Source organism: Geotrypetes seraphini, chromosome 7 (genome assembly GCF_902459505.1).
Source record: "Geotrypetes seraphini chromosome 7, aGeoSer1.1, whole genome shotgun sequence".
Classification (NCBI taxonomy): Eukaryota; Metazoa; Chordata; class Amphibia; order Gymnophiona; family Dermophiidae; genus Geotrypetes; species Geotrypetes seraphini.
Window position 1 is genome coordinate 158,642,616 of NC_047090.1, and position 19,422 is coordinate 158,662,037.

At 44.1% G+C, this 19,422-nt stretch overlaps 2 protein-coding genes across 6 annotated transcripts in view; one reads left to right on the plus strand and one right to left on the minus strand.

Moving 5' to 3' along the window:
• EIF5 (eukaryotic translation initiation factor 5) overlaps positions 1-7,765 on the minus strand; it is a 62,399-nt gene extending 54,634 nt beyond the window's left edge. The window contains exons 1-5 of one of the 2 annotated variants that reach the window (XM_033951227.1): positions 7,627-7,765; positions 7,174-7,376; positions 5,804-6,080; positions 3,531-3,612; positions 1,439-1,611 (exon numbers count right to left, since the gene is read on the minus strand). In XM_033951227.1, coding sequence (XP_033807118.1) covers positions 1,439-1,611; positions 3,531-3,612; positions 5,804-5,875 — 327 coding nt within the window. In that variant the 5' untranslated portion in view covers positions 5,876-6,080; positions 7,174-7,376; positions 7,627-7,765. Of the gene's footprint in view, positions 1-1,438; positions 1,612-3,530; positions 3,613-5,803; positions 6,081-6,583; positions 6,603-7,173; positions 7,377-7,626 lie in introns of those variants that run through there. The other variant, XM_033951228.1, reaches the window with a different exon arrangement.
• The window catches only part of LOC117363463, a 138,935-nt gene continuing 127,240 nt past the window's right edge, over positions 7,728-19,422 (plus strand). For 2 of the 4 annotated variants that reach the window (XM_033951223.1, XM_033951225.1), the window contains exon 1: positions 7,728-7,863. The gene's annotated coding sequence lies outside the window, so the exon portion shown is untranslated. The remainder of the gene's footprint in view (positions 7,864-19,422) is intronic. The other 2 variants (XM_033951226.1, XM_033951224.1) reach the window with 2 other exon arrangements.

The following is a 19,422-nucleotide window of genomic DNA, read 5'->3' on the forward strand; positions in this document are numbered from 1 at the left end:
GAGTTGGGAATAGAAAATTCCATCTTTTGAACTCCTTTGCCTCTTTGACTGCTACATCTCATACTAAGGACTGCTTAAAAAGCCATGACATGATTGCTACAGTGGCCTTGTAAATGGGGCCCTAACTTCTATGCTACAGAAGCTATAGTTCTGTTCCCCACAGAAGTATACAGGGACATTTTTGTTGCAAGTTGGGGCTCATTTCTCTGGAACAAAAAGTTCAGTCTTATGCATTTTCAGGTTTGTGTCTTTTATCCATTCCCCCCCTATGTTTTATCCTGTTTCATTAAGTTTTTAGAGAATTATTTTGCCTCAGTCAACCCCTTTTGTATAATTTCCCCAATTTCTGTTCAGTTGGAAAAAAAAAATGGAATCGAAGACATTTTTATTTCAGAAATTTACTAATGATCCTTCTTTTTCAATCAATCATAAAAAGATAAATTATGGCTTAAGATAGTTTCTGTTCTATCTCCTGTATAATTTTATTAATATTTTGTTAGTCGAGCCCTCTTGTTGGGATGAATTGGTATAAAAAGATTAGAACAGTGTTTCTCAACTTCAAGCCAAATACCCCCTTCCTCGCCCTCATTCCTTTCACCAAACATCTGTCCCTCATGTCCAACTTTTCTTCCTTTCCTCTACTCCATTGGCAACATTCACCCTCACTCTCACTGTCCATCTGTCTCTCAATCCCTTCCTTGCTGCAAAGGGAAAGAGATCCATGGTGCATCCCTCCCACCCCCTCTACCATTTCTACCTCTCATCCCTCAGATCATGTGCATCTTTCACCACTGCCCACTAGCCCCATTCCCAACATTTGTCCTTATATCACCCCTCTCAAGCACATGCCATCTTTCTCCCTCCATCACTATGTCCAACATGTCTCCCCCTTGCATCCCTTTCAATCTGTCCCCCTCCCCATCCACAGAAGCTGCAGGTGTTGCCAAGATCTCCGCCTGTCCATCCGAAGCTGCAGGTGCCAATGGGATCCCTCCCTGCCGGCCCGCTGCACCACCCACTACCCTCAAAGTTGACCTTGTTGAAGCCGGACTCGCTCCATCCTCCCCTAGCAGCAACTCCATGCAGGGATTCACACGCTGCTTGTGGCTGGCCCACAAGCCTTCCCTCCGACATTGGAGGGAAGGTTCCATGTCAACTACACAGGATGCAAGTTGCTGCCTGCGTCCCTGCCGAGTGCTGCTGGGGGAGGAGGGAGCCAGTTTGGCTCCAACGAAGTAACAGGGTCAGCTTTGGGGGTAGTGCAGTGGGCCGGCAGATAGGGAAAGTAGGATCCCTGGCAGCGGCTAGACTGTGTACCCCCAAGGGTACGTGTACCATGTGTTGAGAAACACAGCTCTAGATTTCTGCATATATTGTGTTATCTGAGCATTCAATGATTTTCAGAGCCCAAAGGTTGAAAATACACTAGGTCACTCACCAGATCAGTTTCAGGATTCTCACATTCAGGACACAGAACAAATTTTTTGATGAACCCATCCAACATGTCTTGCAGCTTATTTGCCTCATGAGATCCATTGACAATGTAACGGTCATTCTTAATATCAAACTGGGTCTGTGCTCCCAGCTCACAACCAAAATATTTGGTGGGATCTTCAAAGCAAAATAGATAGTACAGTGAATAAAATGTAAAACCTTTTGCTAGTTTAACAATGTATCGGGAGCCATGATGAACCACACTACTACAAGACCTGGCATGAATGAGCTAACTCCCCCTTCCACCCCTATAATTGTCATTCTTGGAACAAACTTCCCCTCTCAAGAAATCTTGATTCTTCCATTTGCAGGACACAGTCTGCTACACAATGTTGTCAACTTTGGTCATTCGATCCAGCTGGCTCAAACAGGGTCTGACAACCTGCTCTCTATTTTGTATTACAGGACCCCTGCAAGTTTGAACCATTTTCTGCCAACAGGATAAAGCAATTTAAAGGGCTTAATTTACTAAGCATCCTACTACTACCCAAGGCATGGAAAAAGGACCTTGGGATCAGGTGTTAAGCTCAAGACTGCAGGGTGGAGGCAGGAAAGAGAACTACCGTATTTTCACATAGATAACGCGCACCCGTGTAAAACGCGCACACGGGTATAGCACGCAAAAAACACATATTTATGTACATAAATTTTTATATACCGCGCACACCCGTATACCGCGCATGCTGCCCGACTCTCCTTTCGCCCGCCCCTCCTCTGGAGACCCCGACTGTTTTCGCCCGCCCCGACTCTCCTTTCCTCCTTGAAGTCCTGTCCCTACCCTGATGCCCCCCCCATTCACCCCCCCACAGGACCGCTCACCCCCCCACCCCGAAGGACCGCTCGCAAGCACCCGCACCCCCACCCCGAAGCACCGCTCGCACCCCCACCCCTCCCCATGGAGAAGCTGTCTACCTTGTTTCCGGATGCCAGCGAGCCCAGCTGTTTCCTCTGCCGGCGGTCCCGCCCCTTCTGAGCCCTGCTGCGCTGCTTTTTCTTCCGGCGGTCCCGCCCTTTCTCTGACATCAGAGAAAGGGCGGGACCGCCTGAAGAGGAAGCAGCGCAGCACAGGGCTCTGAGAAGGGGCAGGACCGCCGGCAGAGGAAGCAGCTGGGCTGGCATCCGGAAACAAGGTAGACAGTTTCTCCATGGGGGAGGGGGGAGGCTGTGGGGGTGCAAGCGGTCCTTCGGGTGGGGGTGCGAGCGCTCCTTCCAGGTGATGAATCGGGCGTCGGGGGGGGGGGGAACTATGTAAAAAAAATTTTGTACAACGCGCTCACACGTAAGGGTATGCGCGGTTTGTAAAAACCACGTATAACGCGCGCGTTATATGCGAGAAAATACGGTAGGTTTACATAATAAATTTTTGGAAGAGGCTGTATTTTTTTTTGCATCTTATGAGCATAATAAACTAGTTCTAGCAACCCCTGTTAAAATACTGGTCAAAAGTTGCTTGCTTTCAGTAATTCTATTTTAGTCAAGTTTTTATGTAGTTTTTAATTCTACTGGTATTGCTGTTCACTTTATATTAAGTGTCAAATATAAAATCTGTGACAACATAGAAAACAGAGCTAACAGCTACATTTGTTTTATGTTTCTGAACACACTAAAAGGTTTTGCTCATGTTAGTCAATGAAATGATATTAGGAAATAAAACAAAAGTCCAACCCCACCCCCAAAATGGTCAACATCTACTAGTTTTTCCTACAAAGGTTTACAGGCACATCTTACTCCAGATCAGAGCTTCCCAAACTAGAATCAGGATACCAAAAGGTGTCTCAAAATCTGTACTTATTTGGGCTCTTTATAGATGCGTCATTATCCTGCATAAGGTGTCTAAATTATTTTATTTAGCCATAGTTCATAATATTACACTAACAAAGATATATACAAGTCTGAGGCACTGCTCATTAGTCACCTTAAAATCTGTCCTACTAATTGGGTACTTTTCATCTGGAAATGTGTGTGTACAATACCTAGTCATGTTTCCCTATCCTACCCACTTTTCCAAAAGGGAGATTTGTTTTCCCTTTACTTACACGTTGGAGGCCGATTAAGTGCCTTTGCAACGTCAACCATGTTGACTATTACTGTCTTTATTCCATTTCCTTTACCCTCAACCTGGGAGGAGAAAAAAAAATGCATATACTTAACTACGTGCTAATTCATAGTAACTTGTAAACATCTTTCATGAAAAATATTCTTGCTGACTTTTCAATTTGACTGCCCAACAGAACATTCTTTCCTCTTGCTTCTACAGGTTCATGATCCTTGCCCCAAAATGCTAGGGACCATAGATTTTGTAATTTAGAATTTTTCAGTTTGGGAATGAGGCGTTGCCGGTGGCCACAGCGATTATTTGTTGTCTGCTGCAGCCTCACAGTGCTGCATCCTGCTTTGCTGACATCACTTCCCGTGTCCTTCCTTGTTAAATATGAAGAGAAGCCTGTGAGGCTGCAGCAGACAATGAATATGAATTGCTGCGGCCACTGTGACAACACCTTAAGAGGTACACCAGTATGAAGTAAGATGAACTAAACCAGGGGTCTCAAAGTCCCTCCTTGAGGGCAGCAATCCAGTCGGGTTTTCAGGGTTTCTGCAATGAATATGCATGAGATCTATGTGCATGCACTGCTTTCAATGCATATTCATTGCAGAAACCCTGAAAACCCGACTGGATTGCGGCCCTCAAGGAGGGACTTTGAGACCCCTGAACTAAACTAACATCAGCAGAGTGAATCCTTTAAAGGTGACTGATGTCACGTTTCACTTTAAAAAGCTTTTTTGGTACAAATGAGTTAATACACCAACATTACAAAAAACAGATTATTTTTGGAACTTCAGTTTTTAGAATTTCAGATAAAGGATCATGAAGCTGTATTTCATACAATATGTAGTTAAACTGCTAAATGACCTCTTTCATGATAAACTTGTTAACTGGGTTTTGAATGAAAAATTTCAGCAAGCCTTAAAGTCAGCAAATTGTCCAGATCAGTGGTTTTCAGGATTTTAACAAATATATGGCAAAGCAAGCATGAGAGAAACAGGTAAGGGGACCAAATTCATGATTAATATCTACAATGTCTGATTACCATCCCATATTATACAAGTGCAAACATAACCCAGACTGAGTTCATTAAATAATACACATTAACCCTCCCCCAAAAGTTCTTAATATATGCATATTAATGTATTCAAAGCACCAAAATTGTCATGTACTATAGTACGAGTTCATTCAACTATTCCTTACCACAGGAAGGTCACATTCCAATTGTCAAAGATTTGGTACAAATGAAATCTAGGAATAGTCTAAAGGTTAGTGCAGTAGGCAGAGGACCTCGGTTCAATCCCTACTGTGGCTCCTTGGGACTGGGCAAATCACCTAACCCTTTTTTTACTACCTCAGGTACCAAAAATGTTAGAGAAAGTACCTGTATAAAATACATAAACTGCTTTTTTTGTACCACAAGAGAGGATAAGATAAGGAGTTACTGTATTTTTCAGACCATAAGATGCACCCTAGATTTAGAGAAGGAAAACGAAAAAAAAAAAAACATTCTGAACCAAATTCTCCCTGCCAGGCTCTGTCCCTCCCTCTGGTGGTCTAGTGGCTGGCAGGCAGGCCTAGTGGTTGGTAGGCGGGCAGCCCCACCTCCATACCTTTTTAATTCAGCAGGCCCCGGCCCCCCTGTACCTAATTCCCTCCGTATCTATTTTTAACTTGGGCGCCCCCCCCCCCTATTTTTAATTCTGCAGGCCCCGGTCCCAGTTACCTTATCTCAATTCCACTGCCCTACCCTCGCTGGACACGGCTGCCTTTCTGGCAGTAGAGCAGAGCACGGGTCTGCCTGCCTGGTCAGCTGCCTCCTCTTCTCCAGCAGCAGAGCAGCGCACAAGTCCACGCCGCCTCCCGTGAGAACTCCCGTTCTCATGGGAAGCGGTGCAGGACCAAGCAGACATCTCTGCGCACCGCTTTGCTGCTACGGAGGCAGCCACATCAGCCGACCTAGCAGGCAGCCCCGTGTTCCGCTCTTCTGCCAGGGAGGGCAGTGGAATTGAGACAAGACAACCTGGGGGGGGGGAAGGGAGTTTTCGCTCCATAAGACGCACCCTTATTTCCACCCCCTTTTTGGGAGTGGAAAAAGTGCATTTTATGGTCCAAAAAATACAGTAATTTATCAATGATACGTTTCCCAAAATCTAAATAGGGGCTCAGAAGTGTCAGGTACATTAATTTAAGCTGGTATTCAAATTAACTCAAGTGCTATTACAAATTAGTTATACACATATGTATATACATATTTGTAGATACCTTAGCAATCAAACGGGGCATTTTGTAGCGATAGAACTGATCGGAAACACTGCGGTTGACGTTGACAGACATCTTGGTTTATTAGTGGCCTTAATAAGATGAAAAGATCTTTGACTACAATTTTTTGGTATTTTCTGTCTGGAGAAAAGGGGATGACATAAACGAGTGCAAGAGTTCTCGGTCTCTGACATGAAAAAATTTTCGCCAACGAGGCTGTGAGCGTCTTGCTTGTATGTTATGATCCCCCAAAACAGGTACCAATGGCTGCGCAACAGCTCTGCAAAACAAAGCTTGATATTAATTCAAAGTTACCACAGTTATCCAAGAAAGTCAGTAATACAATAAAACTAAAAAAAAAAAAGGGGGGGATGTAATGTATTTTAAATGTGATATAGTTGAGAAATGTTTATACAAGTTTCATCCTACAGAAACATCTAATTTCCCCCAGACAACTTATAAAGCTGGTGTTCTCCCCCATGCTTTAAAGGAGTTGGGCTAGACACCAAATATTTATATACTTTGTAACTTTCATATATTTACATGAAAGATGAAACTTATTACATTACAAGCCCTAAACACACACACACTATGCAATTCCCACCCAAATAGCAGAAGGCCTCTGTCCAACAAAAGCCAGAGTATCAAAAAGGTATCAAAGATCAAAAACTTTATAAAGGTTAAAGTTTTATAACACTACAGAACATTTTGTTTAATTAAAACATGGCCGTTAATCATTAATAATTTAGAAAGCTACAATGGCTTTTACAGACGAGAAGTCACCTCACAAGCGGTACGCACTTCGAATACCCCTTCCAGCGCCCATCCTTCCCGACCACCCCCACTCTCTAACGATGAGTCATAACTGCAGCAATTAAACCTCAGATCGAGGCAGGATGAATAAACCCAGTTGCCCATGCGCACTTCCTCCCGCAGCCATTTACCTCGCGCTCCGAAGTCCACGTAAAAAAAAAAAAAAGGGGGGGGTGTAGGGAGGAAAGCAATGCCATTCAAGTTTCTGAACAGCAATTCTCCATCGAGAATCGCTTACTCTCGGTTTCATTAGAGGGGTTGTTGTTGTTTTTTTTCCCCTCTCGAGGCCTCCTCCAAGCCCACGCCCCAACGCGTTTCTTCTCCCCAAGCGCAGCTACCGCAAAATGCGTCACACCGCAACCCTCACGAGGCGCCGGCGCCATCTTGTCCACCCACGAACCCCATGTTCCGCCATGCAGGAAAAGCGAAGCAGGGCGGATGCCAGGCATCTTCCATAGCTCTTTTAATCCCAGTATACGATCGGGATATCGGGCTCCCCGACCCACTCAATTTGTTTTTAAGCTTACCAATTGAAAAAAAAAAAAGACCACAAAACTTACCGTTTTCGTCAAATAAAGACATAAACCCAACGCTGCTCGCCCTGAAGTGCGACGAACGGAGTGCTAAGTATGGTAGGGGGGGTTTAAATGACAGACCGTGGGGTGAGCGGCACACCGCAGTGCCGACCAGCCTGTTCCAATTTCCTGCCAGGGGGTGGTTAAGAACCCTTCGGCGAAAACGAGATACCCTTCAGCCGGGGAATCTGAAAAAAAAAAAACAAGGGAGCAGAAAATCAAACTTGAAGAAAAACACCATTTAGCGAACATACACAGTTGGATTTTTGTTGTATTATTATTATTTTTGCATTAAACTAAGCTGTTGCGCACGTTACTAGTAAACAGATTACTTAACAATCAATTAACGAGAGCAGACTAACAGGTTTTCTCAACTTTTAATCAAGGTCGGGTCGTACAACAACGTTAACCTTTGCTTACCCGCACCGCCGCGCTTACCTCTAGAATGTTCTTGCACTAAGGCGGCTACGCCAGGCTGAAGCCAAGCACACCAGCCTGGGATCAACCTACCTCGCGCCGCTGATGCGCCTCCCAAGCTCCGCGCCCTAATTGGCCGAGTGGGAGGGAGGGAATCGCCTACTCCGGCCTTCCATTGGCTGGCTATAGAAGCCAATCAAAGGTGTCATCTCGCCCGATTGTTAGCGAATGACTTCGCTGAAGACGCGAGGACTCAAGGTATTGGTTGTTAGAGCTGAAAGTATTGTTAAGCGGTACCTTGGGGGGGGGGGGGGGGGGAAGAGGGTTGCTGTGCTTCTTTCCTATTGGCTGCTCCAGGTTCTTTGGTGTCGAGAATCAAACGCGGTTGAAAGCTTATTCAATGTACTGTACAGTAATTGGTCGTAGTTGATGGTATTGTTTATTGTTTGAGGGGTGAGGATGGTGGTTTTACTAGGGTTACCAAATGGCTTCAGAAAAAAGAGGAATGATTAAGACATCCCGGTTTTACTTCCATTGATAGCAATGGAAGTAAGGAGGGCAGATTGAGACATCTGGGTTTTACTTCCACTGAAAGCAATGGAAGTAAAACCTTGATGTCTCAATCCGTCCTCCTTTTCTGGAACCATATGGTAACCCTAGGTTTTACTCTATATTTTTAGTCCTAAAATTGTATTAACAGCTTAGAAACTCCCCAACCCTGAGATGCCCTTTCTGTCCATCCAAATTAGATTGTAAGCTCTTCTGAATAGGGGCTGTCTATTGAATATTTAATCTAAAGCGCTGCACATGCGTTTCAGCGCTATAGAAATGATAAATAGTAATTTCTTTGTTTATATACTGGTTTTAAAGTTATCCTGTGGGAGGAAGTGTTATTTTCTAATCTAATCCTTAGGTTTGTATACCACATCATCTCCACGTTCGTAGAGCTCGGCCCGGTTTACAGTAGAAGAAATAGGAAGGAACTACAACAGAGGGTTAGAGGTAGAGGTGTGAAGAATATTAGAGGACTTGGGGTGCCAAGATATAAGAGTTTTCTTGATTTCTAAGTTGGGGAGAGGCTTGCATTTTTTGAGAAAAGCCAGGTTTTCAGATGTTTGCGGAAAACTTGGAGAGAGCTCAAGTTCTGAAGAGGGGAGGTAAGGTTGTTCCAGAGCTCAGTGATTTTGAAGTGGAGGAAGGTCCCTAGCTTTCCTGTGTGGGAAATGCCTTTTAGCAAGGGGAAGGATAGTTTTAATTTGTGGGAGGATCTGGTGGTATTAAAGTTTGAGGAATTCCAAGAAAGAGGGATAAAGGGAGGGAGGATACCGTGTAGGATTTTGAAAGCTAAACAGGCGCATTTATAGGGGACCCTGGCAATTATCGGAAGCCAGTGAAGTTTGGCCAGGAGCGGGGAGACATGGTCAAATTTACTTTTAGCGAAGATGAGCTTGGCCGCGGCATTCTGAATTCGCTGAAGTCTGTGAAGGTTTTTCTTAGTTAGGCTTAAGTAGATAGAGTTGCAATAGTCCAATCTGGAAAGGATGATGGATTGGACAAGGAGGGTAAAATGTTTTTGATGGAAGCAGGATCTAACTTTCCTCAGCATGTGAGGCTGAAAAAGCATTTTTTTACCAAGGATTGGAGGTGGTCATTGAAGGACAATGTGGAATCGATGATGACGCCCAAGACATTGCTCGAGAACTCAAGCTGCAGAGAGGAGCCAGAGGGTAGTGGGATGGAGGTGGGTAGGTGGTCTAGTTTTGGGCCGAGCCAAAGAAGTCTTGTTTTGGACTCACTCAATTTCATTTGCACAGTGTGGGCCCAGGATTGTAGGTTCATTATACAAGAGGATATGTTCTTAGACAGGTTGGCGAGGTTCGAATCGGTCTCGAAGAGGATGAGGATGTCGTCATCAGTGTAAAATTGTTTCAAGGGGGGGATAGGTGGAGGAGTTTTAGGGAGGACATATAGATGTTGAAAAGGATAGGAGATAGTGGAGAGCCTTGTGGGACTCCGCAATTCGATTTCCAGGGGGAGGATGAGGTGCCATTCATGTTAACAATGTAAGAATGAGAGTGGAGGAATTTAGAGAACCAATCTAGGACTGTGGAGTTGATGCCAATCTCAGAGAGTTGGTAAACAAGAATATCATGGTGGACAACGTCGAAAGCAGCGGAAAGGTCAAATTGTAGGAGGACGGCGAACATGTTTCGAGAGTGAAGTTGTTGAACCCTTGAAATCAGGGAAAACAGTAGGGATTCGGTGCTGAAGTTAGGACAAAAGCCATATTGATAGGGTAGAAGAATAGAGAACCTCTCTAAGTATGATGAGAGTTTTCTATGTGTATCCCCTTTGTCTTACAGGTTTTGGTTTTTATTTTAATTTTGTTTTGGACATACTCTCTCAATTATGTTTATTTTTAATGTACTGCATGTACTTTTCCTCCCCTTCTTGGCTTAGCTGTATTAGTAGTTCCATTTGCGCTTCAGTAGTCATATAGTCCACTGAGGCAGTCCAAGGGCTTTTAGTATCTTTAAGGGCCTTACCCCCTCTTTTGTCCCATTAGAGTAATGTATTGCAAACCTTGTGGTGCAGTGAGATTCCGGGTGTGCCATCAAAGAGACAAGTCTCATTGGGGGCATTAGCGCCTCTCCTCCTCGCCCCCCCCCCCCTAATGGAGGGATTTCCAAAATCTGGCAGTTTGTCCAGGTTTTGGAAGCCCCCGAGCTCAGGGGACCTGTAGCCACAGCCCCAAGTATAGTGTGCCATGGCATAAAAAGTTTGCAAGAAACTGCATTAGAGAATATTTAAACCTTTCTACTAGAGAATGACACGGGAACAAATTTGGCACTGTCCCTGCCCCATTCCTGTAAGCTCTGTCTTAACTGCAGAAGTCGCGAACACTTATGATTTTAAAGTGTTTGAGGCTTGTGCAAATGAGGATGGAGCTTGCAGGAATGGGGCGGGGTTAGGACAGGAAAATGAGTTCCTGCGGGAATGGGGAAAAATTTGTCCCCATGCCACTCTCTACTTAGGGTGAGTGATCGTATATGGATGCACTTGGTACAAAGAAAGCCTAGATTTAACAGGCTTGAAAGCACTGAGGCAGACAATATTGAAGCGATGTATAAGAATAGTAGAGGAGATAACTACTTTGGTATCTTTGAGAGAATTCACCTGATAAGAGGGTATCACCTTAGTGAAGCTGCCCAGAAGAAGCTAGGTACTGCCTCTTTTGGAATGCAATGTCCTCTCCCACTAAGAATGCAGCTCCAGGCAGAAAAGTTAGGATGGGCTGTTCTAGTTAGATTTTATCATACAGTATGTAGATAACTACTGACTGCTTTATCAGATTCCAGATAGGCCACATTCCTTGCATCTCACAGAGCCATTGTGTTCACTTTGTCAAAGAAATGGGTTTATATATATTTTTTTTTAATAAAATGTTCTCTCTACCTGTGTGGCTTTTAATCTGAACCCCTTGCTTTAGGAAGAGCTACAGCATACATTATTTTCTGCTGAATACTAGTGAGAAGACTGAGTGCTGAGCCAGATTAGGAGCCTATGTACCACCCCGTGGCAGTGGAGGGCAGGGCTACCTCGGGTGCCTTCTTGGTGGGGGCACTGTCCCCTCTCCTCCCCCCCCCCCCATGTCACACCACAATCACCACTAACTAAAACCTTCCCATCTTAATTAGCTGAGAAGAAAATTTATTTAAACAAATGAAGCTGATGTCACCAAATTTTTTACCAGCAATAAGACTCTCCAACTGATCTGGCTCCCCCAAATTTTTTTTTACCTTCCAATGTAACTGAACATTTACAAAGAAATTTTAAATTGAACGTTCCACCAACTGAAATCAACTGAAACTTTAAGGCTAAAAAAGCCTTATGTCAGCTGAGTAGAACAAGTCAAATCAGGAAAAAGCTGAATTTTATAACCACAAAAATTAGAGTCTTTATTACTAAAGTAAGCTCTCATAATTAGACTCTTATCTGACTCAGACAAAAAGGTTGTTAACAGTGTAGCTCTTTTAGAAATCTTCCAAAAACGCTGTAAGGCTAGGGGTTTTTGAATCACACAAAACATCCATCGCAGCTTCAGCGCCCAATACCTTAGTTTTTGAGGAAATATAACATACCCTAGTAATAAGCATCCCCCTCCTTTTACAAAACCGTAGTGTAGTTTTTGGCACCGGTCACGGCGGTAACAGCTTTGACACTTATAGGAATTCTACCACGCTACCGTTTTGTAATCTACCATGCTACGGGTTTGTAAAAGGGGGGTGTATCTTTAGCTTTTGGAAGTTTCAGGATATCAGGAAAAATATTGTCTCAATAATGTTTCAAGTGATAATAAAAGTGCCATAGGAAAATTAAAAATAAATCTACATAAATTCTTGGCTCTAACCCCCTCTTCTACTAAAATGCACTAGCGGTTTTAGCGTGGGAACCCACGCTGAATAGCCTGTGTTTCTCCTGACGCTCACAGAGTTCTTATGAGAGTCGGGAGCAACGTGGCTCCCCGCGCTAAAACCGCTAGCGCAGTTTAGTAGAAGAGGCGTGAAGTTGATTTTCCACTAATTCAAGCTTTCTATGAAGAATCAAACTGTCTTTAATAAACACGTTCTTTTCGTCTGTATTTGCAAACGAAGACACAACCAACGTACCAGAACCTGAGCAATTCTTCAATGGTGATCAAGCAGAAAAATTAACATCCATGGAAGTGAGCCTTGAAGATGTGTGCAGGCAGATAGAAAAACTAAAAACTGACAAATCCCCGGGTCCGGATGGAATCTATCCAAGGGTTCTGAAGGAATTAAAGGAGGAGATAGCGGAACTACTGCGGCAAATTTGCAACCTATCCCTGAAAACAGGCGTGATCCCGGAGGATTGGAAGATAGCCAACGTTACGCCCATTTTTAAAAAGGGATCAAGAGGTGACCGGGGAAACTACAGACCGGTGAGTCTGACCTCGGTTCCGGGGAAAATGGCGGAAGCACTGATAAAAGAAAGCATCGATGAACATTTTGAAAGAAACAAACTTCTGATAACCAGCCAACATGGTTTCTGCAAGGGGAGATCGTGCCTAACTAACTTATTGCACTTTTTTGAAGGAATTAACAAACGGATGGACAGGGGAGACCCCATAGTCATCATATACCTGGATTTCCAAAAAGCCTTTGACAAGGTGCCTCATGAACGTCTACTCCGGAAACTGAAGAACCATGGAGTGGACGGAGACGTACATAGATGGATCAGAAACTAGTTGGCGGGTAGAAAACAGAGGGTTGGGATGAAGGGCCACTACTCGGACTGGAGGACGGTCACGAGTGGTGTTCCGCAGGGCTCAGTGCTTGGGTCGCTGCTATTTAATATATTCATAAATGATCTAGAAACAGGGACAAAGTGTGAGATAATAAAATTTGCGGACGACACAAACTATTTAGTGGAGCTCGGACTAAGGAGGACTGCGAAGAATTGCAGAGGGACTTGAACAAACTAGGGGAATGGGCGACGAGATGGCAGATGAAGTTCAACGTTGAAAAATGTAAAGTATTACATGTGGGAAGCAGAAACCCGAGATACAACTATACGATGAGAGGGATGTTATTGAATAAGAGTACCCAAGAAAGGGACTTGGGGGTGTGGTAGACATGACAATGAAGCCGATGGCACAGTGCGCAGTGGCCGCTAAGAAGGCAAATAGAATGCTAGGCATAATCAAGAAGGGTATCGCAACAAGAACGAAAGAAGTTATCCCGCCGTTGTATCGGGCGATGGTGCGTCCGCATCTGGAGTACTGCGTCCAATATTGGTCGCCGTACCTTAAGAAGGATATGGCGTTACTCGAAAGGGTTCAGAGGAGAGTGACACGTCTGATAAAAGGGATGGAAAACCTTTCATACGCTGAGAGATTGGAGAAACTGGGTCTCTTTTCCCTGGAGAAGAGGAGACTTAGAGGGGATATGATAGAAACTTACAAGATCATGAAGGGCATAGAGAGAGTAGAGAAGGACCGATTCTTCAAACTTTCAAAGAATAAAAGAACAAGAGGGCATTCAGAAAAGTTGAAAGGGGACAGATTCAAAACAAATGCCAGGAAGTTCTTCTTTACCCAACGTGTGGTGGAAACCTGGAATGCGCTTCCAGAGGACATAATAGGGCAGAGCATGGTACTGGGGTTTAAGAAAGGATTGGACAACTTCCTGCTGGAAAAAGGAATAGAGGGGTATAGATAGAGGATCACTGCACAGGTCCTGGACCTGTTGGGCTGCCACGTGCGCGGACTGCTGGGCACGATGGACTTCGGGTCTGACCCAGCGGAGGCATTGCTTATATTCTTAACTAACTGACAATTTTCAAATTCTTAATCTGAATGTCTAAACCAAAAGCAAATTCCTCTAATTTACTAGATTTAGAATCCAATTCTGCAAGCTTCTCAGCTGCAACCTTGGTGAAGGAGCATAACTGGGTTACCGTATCCTTCAACATGGATTCAGTTCTAGAGACAATAGACCAAACGTCTTGCAAAGAAATATCAGAATCCATGGCTTTAGCCGAGTTCACAGGTTGTCGCAAGATTGCTGGCGGTATATAAGAATAAAGTTATTATTAAATCCAACAAAGAAACAGGTTTAGGTAAAACACTGGAACCTGCTATACCAGAAATTAGCTCACCCTGCTTCTTCTCTATAAAGTATTTATAGCTTCTTTATTCCCACTAACCGCTTCAGTATTGGGAGAAGAGACTAATGGATGAGGAGTGGGCCTACCTCCCAAAGTAAGGGAAGGGCCAGACTCTGGTGAGGAAAGGTTGGATAACTGCATGTTTTCAATCGGTGTTACCAAATGTTTATCCATAGGGCCAGTCATTCTCAAGGAGGGTGTCTGAATGTTGTGTACTTCAGCTTTACGCGTACCCATTTCTCCAAATAACACTTCTTCATTCTTTCTAAACCCCCTCGGGTCTTTTCTTGCCCCTTAAGCCACACGCCTTTACTGGCGCCCTTTATTAAGTCAGATGGTGTAGTGACGTTGGATAAGCTGGAACTAATCCCAAGTGCAGTTCTTCTGATTACAGGCAACACACCAGGCACTTAGACTCTCCTTACCTATTACAGCTGTGAAATTAATTCATTCAGCATGATGATTTGATCATGTTGCCCAGCTGCTGAAATCGGAACACTGGCTCCCACTTTCATCGCACATCACCGTCAGCACGGCTAATCGGTTCACCGCTGTATCTTGCCATATTGAGTTTCATTATTGCTCTTTCCAAGTTTGAATTTTATGTTAATCACATACCTCTGGTGTCCTCTCAAACATGTCTTCCTCATCTACCATGATGAAACGTGTGAAGTTCCTCTTGCTGTGTCCCAACAATGACGACTACTTCAGTCCAACTGCAGGTTGGTATATGAGCTTCACAAGAACCAGCACAGCATTGGCATGTCTACTTCTTGGAAAGAAAGACAGAAGCAGTCTCATTCCTTTTCAATCAGCCCTCGTATATCACTCACTATATCATATTATTGAATTTTAGTGTAATATTTATTTGTTTGCTTTTATGTACACTGACTTGAAGCCTTTTAGGCTATTTGAACAGTATATCAAATATAATAAAGACATAAGGTTAATACTTTTGTATATTTCCCTATTAGTTTCTCATGTCTGCTTCTAGGGCTATACTCATCCTGCTTTGGAAGGTAGTTACAAATGCAATCTTCATTTATGTATATTTAACCTGCCATTATAAACTACACAGAGAAAAATTACAAAGACTAGGGGACACTCAATGAAGTTACAGGGAAATACTTTTAAAATCAGTAGAAGGAAATTTTTTTTCACGCGGAGCATAGTTAAGCTCTGGAACACATTGTTACAGGTGGTTGTAAGAGCGGATAGCGCAGCTGGTTTTAAGAAAGGTTTGGACAGGTTCCTGGAGGAAAAGTCCATAATCTCTTAGTGAGAAAGACATGGGGGAAGCCACTGCTTGCCCTGAATCGGTAGCATGGAATATTGATACTCCTTTGGATTTGGCCAAGACCTGGATTGGCCACCATGAGAACAGTCTACTGAGCTTGATGGACCATTGGTCTGACCCAGTAAGGCTATTCTTATGTTCTTAATATTGTTGAAAGCAGAGGTCAGCATAAGCAAGTGCAGAGAGAGAACAATGGAACCATAGAAATGTGCGAGTATATCGAGGTTGTCCAACGTTGGTCCTCGAGGGCCGCAATCCAGTCGGGTTTTCAGGATTTCCCCAATGAATTTGCATGAGAGCTATTTGCATACACTGCTTCCATTGTATACAAATAGATCTTATGCATACTGATCTGAGAAATAAGAACATAAGAATATATCTATTGATTTACATACCGGTATACCTTAAGGAAATAATAGTTGATACCGGGTGCTTTTCTTCTCTGCTCTGACTTAACGATCACTGGAGATTGGATATCCCCACAGATAAGTGCTTGTTTTTTGCATAAATTTTTGAATACTGAATATTGAAAGCATATGGATAAGGTATTATAAAAAGTATAACATTATTGAGAACTGTGATAAAGTTGAAAATTTTGGGAGTTTTTTGACCAAGGATGTATTTCCTATTGCAGCTTTGCTCCTGCCTGGCTTTTAAGATCTTTCACAGCATTCTTCCTCCCTTAATCCCACTATCTTATAACTCCTCGAGTCCTGACTCTTACCAGACCCACCCAAAGGTATAAATTATCTTTCCCCTCTCTACACGGTATTCGCTATGCAGGCACACTGGGAAAATCCCTTCTCTTCAGAATCACAGGTCTTTGGAACAACCTTACTACCTCGCTGCGGAACCTGGGCTCCCTCCAATTATTCTGCAAGCAATTGAAAACCTGGCTTTTCACTAAAATGTAATTCTATCCCCCCTTACTCTTCTCTTCTATATATAAGTTCATGTAAACCTTTTATTTCCCTTCTCTTCCTATATTTTAAGTTCTTGTAAACCGTGCCGAGCTCCACATCCGTGGAGATGATGCGGTATATAAACTTAAGGTTTAGTTTTGTTTAGCTTTGAAGCTGATATATAGACTCCCAGGGGACAGTGATCCTGGGAGATACCGAGGTCTTTTTCTCCATTACCTTTATATCAGAATCTTTTTCTCTGTTACCCCTATATCAGTATCTCGTACTGTGGAGATTTCGCAATAGTTTCTGGTGTTTAACTATTGAATATTTTTGGGTGAATTTTGTGATTTTTTGATATTCAGCTTGTCATACTTATATTTATATTAGATACTAAGCACATGACCACATGACATGCCCTTGTAATGTGTCCACTGCTAAATGTGGACTTTTTAAAATGCTATGGCCTTTAATTTATCCTACGCGGCCTCTAAAGCTTAGAGTGCAGGAATTCCTCCCTGCTGCTCATGCCAGCCCTGAGACCCTCCCTCTAACACAGGGGTGTCCAACCTTTTGGCTTCCCTGGGCCGAATTGGCCGAAAAAAATGTTTCTGGGGCCGCACAAACGCTGCAGCAAGACAGAGGAGGGAGCCGGCAAGACGTTAAGCACCCGGGGGCAGCAGAGGAAAACGCTGCATCGCCCTCGACCGGGGCTGCACAAAATACTTCACGGGGCCACTTGCGACCCTTGGGCCGCAGGTTGGACACCCCTGCTCTAACATAACTGTTCGTAGAACTAGGAAGTTACGTCAGAGGGTAGGATTGAGCCAGCGTGAGCAGCAGGGTAGGAGACCTTGCTTGCTGCCGGTAGACTTGAAGTACTGAGAGGGAGTGCATTTGAGACGAGACACCCCCACCTCCCCCGTCACTGGGGGAAGGGAATGCTGGACACCATCTTCCCTCCACCTTGGTTGTCGACTTTCTTTGCTACTTCACAGGCTGTGTGTTATTATTCTAGAGGTCAGAGGTTAAAGAATTTTTCCTTGGTCACAGAATAAGTTAGTGGTTTGATTGGCAATAGGGAAGATTTATTAGTTGCTACAAAATAAAGTTTGTAACAAATCTACTGCTAAGAAACGTAGCAGGTTATGCCTTTGTCAGCTGCATTTGCCATGCTTCAATAAATCATTATACAGGCAAAGTGTAAACAATTTCACTAGACAGATCACTGTCTACCTACCTACCACAAAAGGGCTAATGAATATCCCAAGGGGTAAAATGAGTGAAAATGATGATAGCAAGCAGTGCGTTGATATAGTCTGTTAGTACTAGTCTAGCATCAACCTTGGCCCCCAACAATTGTTACCAATCACAATGTTAAACTACATTATGTAAATGTTGCTTTTAATTGTGCCTTGCACAACAATTGTTTGATTTTATGTAACTGTGGCACAGTTAGTACTATTATTAACTCAACAATGTAAAAGTTGAGTACATAAAGCATTTACAGGCTTATGTAATTGACCTTCTGTTAATTATAATATAGGATCATTATAACAGCAGCTATTGTAACCTATGTATTTTTTTTTTTTTATAATGAATAAAGTTGGCTTTGATTTAAAAATAGAACAGTGGTTTCTGGGCCAGACTATGAGCTTGGTTCTCTAAGCCTTTTTCCTTGTCATCTACAGCTGTGGTTCCCAACCCTGTCCTGGAGGACCACCAGCCAGTCAGGTTTTCAGGATAGCCCTAATGAATATGCATGAAAGAGATTTGCATGTACTGAAGATGATAGGGATGCAGATCTGTCCCATGCTATTCATTAGGGCTATCCTGAAACTGCGACTGGCTAGTGGTCCTCCAGGAAAGGGTTGGGGACCATTAATCTATAGTAGATGGATGTGTTATGTCCATCTGCCAACACATGGAGATAGATACCAAGTGGCAAGCTCCCTGGCACTTTAGTATACTCTGTCTCTGACATCTATATAATAAAAACGTAGGCGGCGCATGCGCAGTCTTATTGGCGTGCTTCCATGATCAGTAGGTCCGTGGCCGCCAAGAGTGCAGCATGCCCCGCGCTTACTACGGCCCCACGCGCAGCTGAGTTCGGCACGGCGGTTTCCCCAGATAGGGGAAGTCGAACAACTCACTCCCGACGCGCAGCTGAGTTCGGCAAGGCGATTTCCCCGGTTTCCCCAAATAGGGGAAGCCGAACTGCTCACTCCCGCCTTATGGTCCTGCCGCCGCTCCTGTTCACAGCGGCCTGCACGTCGACGACTCCCTCCCCCCCCCCCCCCCCGGGGCTGCCTAACGAAACAAAGTTTCACGGTGCTTGGCCCGCCAAACAATTCCTGCCGTTGCTGAAATTTGCCCCACCGTTCCTTCCCTTCCTCCATCAGGTCAGTTCAGCTCCGCCTATGTTAAAAGGAGCTACTTTGAAATTGGAGCCCTGCTGCCACCGTAACACGTTCCCTCTGCCGCGGTCCCATATGTCAGAGAAGGGGCGGGACCAAGGCAGAGAGGAACGTGCTACGGCAGTGGCAGGCCTCCGATTTCGACGCGGCTCCTTTTAACATTGGTGGATTCACTGCATCTGATGGAGGGAGGGAAGGAAAAGTGGTTGGGCGCTGTTGAGCCCCTCTTTGCCCTCAGACCCTCTCCTAACTGCTCCCTCCTGTCTCAGACCACTGGGGGGAGGTGCCTGTCTTCAGTTTCTAGGATGGAGGGAGGGAAGAAGAAAGAAGGGGCCCTGGCAAGCCAGTTATCAAAAGCCAACCATAGCCTGGGACCCCTACATGGTATGAATAATGACCAGACAACAAAAGGTAAGAAAAATAATTTTATTTTCTGTTTTGTGATTACAATATGTCAGATTTGAAATGTGTCTTGAGGGAGGCTGACGCCGCGGCTTTGGACAGAGGAGTA